This window comes from Heptranchias perlo, chromosome 4 (genome assembly GCF_035084215.1).
Source record: "Heptranchias perlo isolate sHepPer1 chromosome 4, sHepPer1.hap1, whole genome shotgun sequence".
Classification (NCBI taxonomy): Eukaryota; Metazoa; Chordata; class Chondrichthyes; order Hexanchiformes; family Hexanchidae; genus Heptranchias; species Heptranchias perlo.
This window is the reverse complement of record NC_090328.1, coordinates 131,914,308-131,926,709: the sequence shown is the minus strand read 5'-3', so window position 1 is coordinate 131,926,709 and position 12,402 is coordinate 131,914,308. Positions and strand designations below refer to the sequence as shown.

Genomic DNA, 12,402 nt, shown 5'->3' with positions numbered 1-12,402 from the left:
AAGGTTCAATTCAATTTATTCCTCATTTGTTTGATTAAGCAGTTCTGCTCATTCCTTCTAATCTTTCCTGGTATTCCGTTCCAGATGATGTATGCAACAAGTCCTTACTCTGACCCTGTCCTGTCAGCGAACCCTAATCCTCAGCCCGTCACAGATGAAGAAGAAGGATTGATATGGGTGGTTGGCCCTGTCTTGGCTGTTGTGTTCATCATATGCATTGTCATTGCTATCCTCTTATATAAGAGGTAAGAAAATTAGCACTGTAGATTCAGTGCATAAGTTGGTATTCTCAGTGCAGAGACATCAGGGAAGGACAGCTTTGCAAAGAGACTCATGTGACCAGAACAGCAATGGCTGCCACCCTGCTGACACATTTAATGACAAATAAATCCTTTACTGTCATTAAAGCAACCAAATAAGGAAAGTGTCTAATTGTTGCCATTTAGTTTTAAACAGTAGTTCGCAAAATCAAGAATCCAGTGAGAGCAAGCAGTGAATACTATCACCACAGCAAAGGCCATTTCCCAATACTGTTGTCTCTAATCATGGGGAGCAGTGAAGATTCACTCCACCTGATTGAAGTATTTAACCCTACTACTTATAAATTTGTGTGAAGTAGCAAATGAAGAGTCGCTTGAGCACATTCATGTTGCTTCAGTCAATCGAATGTCAAAACTGACAAATGTACAGTTTGCTGTCAAACTGCTGTCCCTGACTCTGAGCTGACCCATTACTCAGGGGATAATCCACATTACCCAGCCACATACTGTCAGATGAAATGCCCCCTCTTCCTTAATGGAGACATGCTGTGCTTGCAACCCGCAGTGAAAGCTCTTTGATGTCTCCACCTTCAGTCTCTGCAGTCATTATTCTCTTTGCATGTGTCAGCTCTATTGCACATCAGACAATTTTTTACGGATTCTTAGTTGTTGCAAAGTCTAACAACATTGGCTCTGTTGTTTCCCTATGTACTGCAAGCATCTAATAAATATAGGCATGGTCTCATTTGACATATTAAATTTCCTCTGAGATTGATGATTGGTAAACGTTTAACAATACCAAATTGTACTACCACCACCTCCGCTAGAATAATAATTAAGTGTGGCATTTCAGTATACTCTGGACATAAGTGAATGTGACATTAGAATTGAAATGTATTTCTGTTGAAGCATGCGTGTTACTGTTGTCTTGGCCTGACCTTTAGTCCTTCATTATGCTGCTATTAGAAGGCATTAACTGCACTGATGAACTGTCAGTTCCTAATTTGCATGTTAAGTAACATGTTCCCTGCCAGTAAGACATCTGCAGTGAAGCAACTATGTTGCCATGGCTATTGCCCTGCCTATGGGAAGCTAACATACTGACCTTTCTTTTTTTCCTCCCCTGTTGCATTACAATGGGACAGCAAACCTGACAGGTAAGAAAGGTGTAACTGCTGAAAGAGGGGCGTGAACCTGTCTTCTAAGGAATAGAGAAAGTGACACCTAAGTTTTACATGAAGAACTACTTGGTTTAATCTGGAAATTATTGTATGTAATCATAGATATTAATGATCTTATCGATGGCCCATAGTCTGCAAACAAGCGCGAAAGCAAATATCAATTCTTACTGTTTCCCTCAAAGCACTTCATCGGGAAGTAGTCTGTCTAAATATTTAGACTAAAAGGTACAAAAAAAGGAATCTATTGTGAACCACTGACAGCGGCACATGGTGATCGTGCTGCCGGTAGTCCCATCGCCACTCCCTCAGTTATATCCTGAAATTGTGCAAAATGATTTTCATCGTTCACAGGAGCGTACAGTTTGTTAATAACTGCCGATGGCTGTCAAAGGCCACGTGACCAAGCGGTTTCAGAGCTGCAGTATGATAATGTGACTTGCCATCCGGAACACTTTTAGTTCGCTTCTTTTATCATTTCCTACAGTATGCAGTTTTTTTTTTTTACTTCTTTCCCTAGCAGCCTTTATAATCTAACAGAAGTCGCTATAAAGAAATGATTACATATTTGAGGGAATAGCTCTCTTTTTAACCACATTTTAATAAAAAGTGTAGGTAAAGCCCATTTTCCGATTTTGTAATACATTTATAGGAATTGCTTCAGTGATCATGCCAGTGGGAAGGAAGGAACTTGACAGTAGACTGTGGCTGAAGAATGTAATTGAATTTAAATGGTACCTATGTATGTAATGTAAATGCCCGCAAGCTCCATTTGATGTGGAGGGAGAAAATGGAAAAAAAAAACTTTAATATGTGAAAATAGATATTCCCCGTGGAGCAAACCGCAGAAATTGAGAATAAGTTTATCTAATGTTGCTGCAGCAACTATTAGCCAAGCAAAAATTTAACAGGTTGATTTTCATCATTTGTACAGTTACCTGGTTGTTATTAAATCTGTCTCTTCAGCTCATTGAACTGCATAGGGTTCAGTCTGTTTCCATGCCTACTAACAACAATGTTCGCCTTGCAGGAAAAGGACAGAGTCTGACTCGAGAAAAAGCAGTATTCCTAACAGCAAGGAATTACCTTCCCATCACCCCACAGACCCAGTAGAACTAAGACGTCTCAATTTCCAGACTCCAGGTGAGATGTGGAAAAATTTTAGTCCAAGCGTCCCAGGTTTGTGTTGAGCATGTTTTTATGTGTATTTTTTAATGAAATTTGGCTGCACACAATTCTGTAGACCTTTCTCATCACATGTTCAAAAATACACTGGTGCACCTCGTGTTGGGTTGAAGATATATCAGTGAAGAGCTTCCAATTAAAAATAAGATGGGAAGGAAAGATAGAAATCAGGGTTTGTCTCTCTAGCTGAATACTTTTTTTTTATCTCCTGTGCTATATAGTATTGACATTTCCCTGCATGATCACAGTATACCACACTAAATCCATGCTGGCACTAGTGCCGCTATTGATGATATACCCTGAATGAAGAATTTGTTTAAGGTGTTGCAGCTTTGGGTGTAAAAACAAAACAGCAGATCTGTAAAGTGGTTGGGACTATTTAACCTTTTCACCAGCTATTATGCTTATGAGTATTATTACTCTGGTAGCAGTTTACCTGGTGTAAAATATTGCTGGAACTTTGTTCTCTGTGAAAGTATACAGTTTTTTAAAATTAAAAAGTTCTTATCTATCCGCACTTCATTGAGCTCTATAAAGAAATGAAGAGGAAAAATAAGACAATAATGCATATGTGACCGAATAACATAATCTGCCACTTCTCACTGCGGTTCGGTCTGGATTTGAGTCCTGCAAGTGGCTGGCTGAGTCAGAGTTCGCAAGAATGCAGTGAGTTTTAGAAATGTGTAGCTGGGCCACTAGGTGGAATGCCCAGCAGAGTAAGAGTTCTCTCACTCGACTTCTCATACCAGAGGAATCAGGTCTTCTGTCAGCTGAGGCTGGAATACTATTCCATTAGATGTCATGGTGTAGTCTGTGACATATTTGCCAAGTCTCCCATATGAAGGAGTTAATCATCCATTATGCAGGTGGGATAAAACTCCGGCTAAAGTATTACTGAATTGAATTAAAAAATAACTGTCAGTGGCAATTAAGCGATTGTTTGAAGCCAAGAATGAGGTGTTTTCTTTAGCTCTGGACCGGTGAAAAGGTTTCGATAATGGGACTGTTCCACCATTGATCTGAGTTTGCTGTTTGACGCAGTGCTCTTTGGGAGGGTGCTTTCGCCAAACCAATCATCGTAAGACAATGACAGTCCTCAATGTAGCATTGATTGGTTCCCAAACATGTTATAAATCAAATGTATTCACTATACACTACAACGGTGAACAAATAGCAATTTAATCATATGCAAAGCTACAGAGACAAAGCCAAGCCTGTTTTAAAAATGGTCCTGGTCTTTCTTAGATGGCCTACTTTAAATTAATACTCAGCACAAGTCTGAAAAAAATACAATATCATCCAATAAATAAACAGATTTAAGTACAAAAAATCCCTTAAAGGAATTATCCTTAAAAGAAAGAAAATTGGAAGGAGAAGAGATGATACTTGTGTATGCTAGAAATTGACCCTATAGAGGGGACTGAGTGCCAGAGTGTATGAAAATAGTGCTCTTTGAGCCTTAGGACCTTGGTTTTAATCTAGGTCAAACTGATAGCATGAAAGTCTCTTGCTGCTGATTGAGCATTCTAAGTGACAATCAACCAAGCTACCGGAACAAGTACAATCCCACAGAACATTGGCAAGACATAATTCAGCATTAATTGCCACGAAAGGGTTGTCAGCGTGAGAAGAAATGAAGAAGTTACTCGGGTGCTTTTCTGAGCTTTGCGCTGGGACATATTGGCTTACATTTTCCAATTAGTTTTATTTTATTACCATGGGTACTGACAGCATTAATATTATGCTGATTGGAACATTTCAGCTATCAACCTTGATATTAGGATGTGCAAAAATTAACATACGAATGCTTTACATGTTTGTATGAAGTTCTTTCCTCTGCTTTTGACAGAGCTTTCAACCCATTTATTTTACATGGGTTAACACCTCCATTAAAGCAGTGGAAAAAGGAATTTAATACGAACACATTAAGCATTCATATTCTGATTTTGCTAGTGTAATTTCAAGGCCAATATTAGGTCAGTGCAGAAAGAGCTGTACTGTGTATGTGCCTATGCTACAGTTGACCTGGGGCTGCTTAATACTGACACTGGTGCTTCAAATGGAAAGTATTCTGTTTCGCTTTATTTGTATTCGTCACTTTGATGTAGACAGAAAATCAACCGCTCCCTCTCCCAAAAAGAAAGAAATTCTCCCTGGTAACACCCCATAAATTCAAATTGCAAACGTCTTTCAACAAAAAAGTAAAGGAATAATCATTCTCTTTTGCAGGCCTGGCATTTTGCATGATGACCCCTGTTTGCTTCTGATGCATGGTCAGTGGAAGGCTCAACAAACTAACCACTAACCAGCTTGTTTGAAATGACCCTCAGATGACCTCAAATTCCCAACTTAACAGGAATTGAGGATTTTTTTTCTTTAATCGAAGAATGGAAACATAAATATTGATTTCCTTTGGAAAGAAAATCTCTTTTTCTGAATGGCTGCCTCCTGTTGCCAAAAAAAACTTTCTACAGTTAGGAGGGCAGCTTTCTGCGATTTGATGTCAAGACTCAAAAGTGACACATCGCATTGAGTCTATGACATGAAAATGTGGTTGAAAAACCTGGGCTGGAGGAAACATAACCAATAATGTGAAAAAGTACCAGAATCTAATCCACATCTAGGGATTTCAGTAGCATAGTTCAATAGATCGGAGAGCTCCATTCTTTTAAATGTTTTCAATGTCTCATGTTGTAGGTACTGAGTAATTTATGGTGTTGTGACTGTGACCTGTGCAGCTATTACTAATCTGTGTTTATCATTTTCCAACTAGCTTTCCCTTTTACAGCCTTGGCCAATAACTCAGCCCCCACATGCCTCCCTGATTGGCTCTGTCTCCTCCCTCTCTGGCTACACTACTACTCAGTCTTTATATGATAATAACACTCTCCCACAAGCAGTTCCAAATGGTCTAAATATCTTTGTCTCCATTTTGATATTTGAGCACTCGATCAAAGTGCTACATCATTGTGATTTTTTTTGATGAGTTCTGCAGTCATGTTGTGCGCCTTCAATGCACGCACACATTATCATGTCTCTGTGTAGTTCTTGAAGCTCCAGCAGTCACTCCGTTAATATTCCTCGCCAGCTGCTAGATGTTGTCAGACAATCCGAGAAATCCTGCTAACCTTCTCCTGATACTTGAAGAGATACTCTAAATTGCTCTAGAAATTAATGAAGGGCAGTGGAGAGTTTTTTGATGAATATTTACAGTCATAAGGGAAGCTGGCAGGGTATGAGGAGAACTCCTGAATCTTACTTCTCTGGGACAAAGATGTTTACGCCCGTAGTAGATTGTAGGAACAATCAAGAGATTTGCACTGGGGCAAGAGTCGTTGACCCTGGGACCGTAACACAGGCAGACGTAGCTTACTTATGTCACACTGAGCAAAATAAATCAAATGGCAATATTTGCCCTTTCCCCTCCCCAAACCGCTTCCCCTACAATCTGCTACCAGTGGAAACATTTTTGAAGTTCTAATTGTGTTGCAGTCTGTGTGTGTTTTTCACTTGCTCAATAACGCTGGTGCATGATATTTGCATTCAGCCCGTCATTAAAACTAAATTGCATGAAAATGTCTGCTGTGTGAGTAATTTTTATTAGCCAGACATATATGGAGATGACATTTATATATTTTTCCCCTTTTTGGAAACATTTGCAATGAAATGATTTAATCAAAGATTTTTAAAAATACATTTTCGGTCAGCATCTCTGCCAATTTGATTTATTTTCCCAGTATTTTATGTGAAATTTTCCATCTCATTTTTCTTTGGTAGAACAGCAGAAACGTTATTTATACCCCCCCATTTCCTTTACAGGTTCAGGTGTCTCCAGTTACCATGGTAACCTCCATTCTACAAGTTAGTTTCCCCTGGCATTAGTTCACTTCTTTTCTTTCTCCTGAATTCTGTTCTCTCCTTTCAGGCTTCTGGCTGATTGTTGTGTAGTTCACATTCTGCAGTTCTCATTCTAACAATACAGATAGCATTTCGTACATTGCAGGAAGAAACGTTTGAAGTGACAACGCTGTCATTACTCAAAGCAGCAGTCAACGTCAGGGCTAACCTTCCATCTTCTCTGCCCAGCTAACCTCAGCAACATGCAGTCCAAACTTTTTTTTTCCTTTTCACTTTAGGAATGTGAGCTTTCAGAGCATGCTCGGTGACTGTTAATTGCCTTGAGAGCTCTTCTCTTCTGAGCATGCCCTGCTTTGAGTAATCAAACTGTCTGCCTGCTTTTTTTCTCCACATCAAACATGGTTACTAGTTTACACGTCAAGCTCTTCTAACAATTGCTTTTCAGACTTATGTTGCACTGCTCTGTCATTAAACGCTGCTGTTGTAACATACATTTTATTCTTGTCCAATTTGTCAGGCATGGCCAATCATCCACCAATCCCTATCTCAGAGCTTGCTGATCACATTGAGAGGTTGAAAGCCAATGACAACTTGAAGTTCTCACAAGAGTATGAGGTAAATCACTTTCTGTTGTTCCATGTACAATATTTTCATGTATGCTTTAAAACATGTTAAAGAATGCAGCTAGAATAAAGATTAAAAAGTGATTGCTTAATTATTAATCCTTCTGTCTTTATAATCCATACTATCTTTTACAGGAATAAAATTATTTCCTAGTTAAATTGGAGTTCAGTTAGTGGCTTTGGTCCTGTCTCCCCACAAATTAGGTTTTTAGGTGTGGTCCTAAAACCACAAGCAAACATCTGAATAGGAAAGTGAATTTAAAAATGGAGAATCGAAAATCTTAAAATGGGACAGTGATGTTATCGAATGAATCTTGAATTTAAATACTTTCCTCATAATTAGGTGACAATATACATGTGTGATATGATGCTGAATGAAGCAATATCTGCAGAACTGATGTTCAAATCCTCAAAATGCTAGAGGTACGCAGTTAACATCTGTAAAGGGAACAGGTTAACAGGTGCTGACCGACCTGCTATATATTCCCATCATTTTCTGTTTTTATTTCAAATTTCCAGTTATTTTCTTTTTATCTTGAAGTTCAAACCCATCAGTCTCTAGGCTCAAAAAGCAAAATACTGCAGACATGGAAATATAAAATAAAAACAGAAAATACTGGGAACACTCAGCAGGTCAGGCAGCATCTGTGGAGAGAAGAAGGTAGGGTTTTCATTTAAGGTCAGTGACCCTTTGTTTGAACTGGGGGATGTTACAAATGAATAGCTTATAAGAAGAAAAGAGCCAGCAAAAGGAGGGTGGGGTGAAAAAAAGAATCATATGTGATTAGGTGGAAGATAGAAAGAAAAACTTGCATTTATATAGCGCCTTTCACGACCTCAGGACGTCCCAAATCGCTTTACAGCCTATGAAGTACCTTTGAAGTGTGGTCACTGTTGTAATGTAGGAAACACGGCTGCCATTTTGTGCACTGTAAGATCCCACAAACAGCAATGAGATAATTACCAGAAAATCTGTTGGTTGGGGGATAAATATTGTTCAGGACACAGGAGATGGTTTAATGCTATAAGTGATAATGGTGTGACAAAATGAGGCAATAATGAGAGAAGTTAGAGAATGAAAGATGTATCCAAGACCCAGAGGATGTGTGAATGGTCACAGTAGAAGAGCAGAGGTTGGGGTGGTGGGGGGGGGAGCTTGAAAAAAATCTGTCAAAGTGGAGAAAGCTTCAGTGACCCGGAAATACAGTGGAAGAAATAGGCAGGTGAGACAAGGTTTGCAGACCACTCCCCTCCGCCCCCCCCCCCCCACCCCCCCAGGCCTGGTCAGCAACTCGAAACATTAGCTCTGCCTTCCTCTCTCAGCAGATGCTGCCTGATCAGCTGAGTGTTTGTAGCATTTTCAATCTCAGTTTGGTCTTATTCCACACTTATTACTATGCAGTCACATCTTAATTATTTTTGACGTAACAACGATACAGCATTTAGTATTTTTCCATTTGTTTACCAAATACTGGACTTGGTGTTATTTCAGATCCCAACTCCCAGCCGCCATTATCCTTGGGCTACGCCAGAATACCTAAGGAGAATAGTGGCGGGGGAAAGCGGCCCCATTTCCTGATCAGAGTACAAACAGGCAATGTGCTCTCAGGCTTCTGCCAACGCCACAATTAAAATGGATTCCCACCTTCTGCATCCCTTTCAACAATCAAATATTAACACTGAATTATAATTGATGTTAGCATTATTTTCTTTAGTTCTCTCAATTTCTGTCCATTTTTAGATATGTTTTGCTTAAACAGTGATTATAGTTGGTATTATTAGAGGCACCAGGCAAAGGGAGTTACAGAGCCCAACCATTGATATTGGCCATTTACAGGAGCCTTGGTCTGATCTGGGAAAACACTACTTTTTTTTGCATTTTCTTCCATTCCTTTGTTCCTGTGGCACACACCATCCTGTCCAAAAACTAGGCAGACAACCTGTCTCCTGGTCTTTCAATGCTACTGCTCTATAACTGCCTACAGTCGAATGTATGAGGATGAGCTGGGGTGATTTGGCCTACAATTTTTCATTCTCCTTGTCAGGAAGGAATCAACCTCTGTTCAGCTAACAGCCCCTGACTGTTACAACTGAGGGGAGAGGGGGGGTGGTGTTGGTTGGGGGGGAGTCTAAAGGCTGAAGAAAATCAAGATATCAAACAGAATACTACTGGTCTTTTCCCTAAACATGTACGAATGCATGATTTAAATTTTGCAAAGCTGCTACAATTGAGATGGGTTTGAATTGTGGCTGGGGTGTGACTCTCAGTTTTGATTAAACCACACTTGAATGTGCCTTAGGTTTCTGTGTATGGACCTGAATTGGGCACAGAGAGATCCCCCTCTTCCCCAATCAAATAAAATCAGCAGTAATTTGCAGTTCTCTTACTAGTCGTCATTTTTTTTTCCATTACTCAGATGAATTGTGCTTCATTTCTGTTCATGAAGATGTGACATTGTGTTTTTTACTTGGCTCTGTTTACAATAGATTATGGTCAAATTGTTCAGTCCTATCAGGAAACTAAAGCCAGATCTGAATAAGTGCCAAGTTGTTCCAATTGCACGATGCCAATCACGGAAATATATTTATCGTCATGATTTATGAAACTGTCATTATCTTTGAATTGAAGTAAACTATGAATGTTTGAAGGCTTTCTGCTAGGGACTATAATCATTTCTTAAATGGTTCAATTTTAGCAGTCATAATGTAGTAAGTGTGTTTTTCATTAAAAGAGTACGAGTAAATAAAATCTTTAAAAAGAAACCACAATGGAGATAAAAATAAGTGGAAAACGGGCAATTTACAATTTTGCGCTTGTCACTGAGGAAAGCATCTGCTCAATGATAGTGCACTCATCAACTGAAAAATGAGCGAAAAGTTGTAAAGTATAAATGCAAGTCTTGGTTTTATTCAACGGGGACAATTTTAACCCAACTCCTCAGTGGGAAAGAAGCGATATCAGACTAGCTCTCTGGTTTTCCTATCCATAGACTTCACTGGAAAGGAGAATTGGGTGAGGTGTACAACAAGCGGCTGACGCAATACCGACCCATTACCAATCCAATACCGACCCAAAACCAATCCATCACCGACCCAAAACCAATCCATCACCGACCCAATACCAATCCAATACCGACCCAATACCAATCCAATACCGACCCAATACCAATCCATTACCGACCCAATACCAATCCATTACCGACCCAATACCAATCCATTACCGACCCATTACCGACCCAATACCAATCCAATACCGACCCATTACCGACCCAATACCAATCTAATACCGACCCATTACCAATCCAATACCGACCCAATACCAATCCAATACCGACCCAATACCAATCCATTACCGACCCAATACCAATCCATTACCGACCCATTACCGACACAATACCAATCCAATACCGACCCATTACCGACCCAATACCAATCCAATACCAATCCATTACCGACCCAATACCAATCCAATACCAATCCATTACCGACCCAATACCAATCCAATACCGACCCAATACCAATCCAATACCGACCCATTACCGACCCAATACCAATCCAATACCAATCCATTACCGACCCAATACCAATCCAATACCAATCCATTACCGACCCAATACCAATCCAATACCGACCCAATACCAATCCATTACCGACCCAATACTAATCCAATACGGACCCAATACCAATCCAATACCGACCCAATACCAATCCATTACCGACCCAATACTAATCCAATACCAACCCAATACCAATCCAATACCGACCCAATACCAATCCATTACCGACCCAATACTAATCCAATACGGACCCAATACCAATCCAATACCGACCCAATAACAAACCATTACCGACCCATTACCGACCCAATACCAATCCAATACCAATCCATTACCGACCCAATACTAATCCAATACCGACCCAATACCAATCCATTACCGACCCAATACTAATCCAATACCAACCCAATACCAATCCAATACCGACCCAATACCAATCCATTACCGACCCAATACTAATCCAATACGGACCCAATACCAATCCAATACCGACCCAATAACAATCCATTACCGACCCATTACCGACCCAATACCAATCCAATACCAATCCATTACCGACCCAATACTAATCCAATACCGACCCAATACCAATCCATTACCGACCCAATACTAATCCAATACGGACCCAATACCAATCCAATACCGACCCAATACCAATCCATTACCGACCCAATACTAATCCAATACCAACCCAATACCAATCCAATACCGACCCAATACCAATCCATTACCGACCCAATACTAATCCAATACGGACCCAATACCAATCCAATACCGACCCAATAACAATCCATTACCGAACCATTACCGACCAAATACCAATCCAATACCAATCCATTACCGACCCAATACTAATCCAATACCGACTCAATACCAATCCAATACCAATCCAATACCGACCCAATACTAATCCATTACCGACTCAATACTAAACCATTACCGACTCAATACCAATCCATTACCAATCCATTACCGACCCAATACCAATCCATTACCGCCCCAATACCAATCCATTACCGCCCCAATACCAATCCATTACCGACCCAATACCAATCTAATACCGACCCAATAACAATCCAATACCAACCCAATACCAATCCAATACCGACCCAATACCAATCCATCACCGACCCAATACCAATCCATCACCGACTCAATACCAATCCATCACCGACCCAATACCAATCCATCACCGACCCAATACCAATCCATCACCGACCCAATACCAATCTAATACCGACCCAATACCAATCTAATACCGACCCAATACCAATCTAATACCGACCCAATACTAATCCATCACCGACCCAATACCAATCCATCACCGACCCAATACCAATCTAATACCGACCCAATACCAATCCATCACTGACCCAATACCGACCCAATACTAATCCATCACCGACCCAATACCAATCCATCACCGACCCAATACCAATCCATCACCGACCCAATACCAATCCATCACCGACCCAATACCAATCTAATACCGACCCAATACCAATCTAATACCGACCCAATACCAATCTAATACCAACCCAATACCAATCTAATACCGACCCAATACCAATCTAATACCGACCCAATACCAATCTAATACCAACCCAATACCAATCTAATACCGACCCAATACTAATCCATCACCGACCCAATACCAATCCATCACCGACCCAATACCAATCCAATACCGACCCAATACCAATCCATCACTGACCCAATACCGACCCAATACTAATCCATC

At 40.2% G+C, this 12,402-nt stretch overlaps 1 protein-coding gene across 8 annotated transcripts in view; it reads left to right on the top strand.

Annotated features, from left to right (window-relative positions):
• The window catches only part of LOC137321288 (receptor-type tyrosine-protein phosphatase delta), a 513,687-nt gene that overhangs the window by 425,577 nt on the left and 75,708 nt on the right, over positions 1–12,402 (top strand). For 4 of the 8 annotated variants that reach the window (XM_067983651.1, XM_067983650.1, XM_067983649.1 and 1 more), the window contains 4 exons: positions 85–245; positions 2,469–2,581; positions 6,443–6,484; positions 6,999–7,096. In XM_067983651.1, the coding sequence (XP_067839752.1) occupies positions 85–245; positions 2,469–2,581; positions 6,443–6,484; positions 6,999–7,096 (414 nt within the window). The remainder of the gene's footprint in view (positions 1–84; positions 246–2,468; positions 2,582–6,442; positions 6,485–6,998; positions 7,097–12,402) is intronic. The other 4 variants (XM_067983653.1, XM_067983652.1, XM_067983654.1 and 1 more) reach the window with 1 other exon arrangement.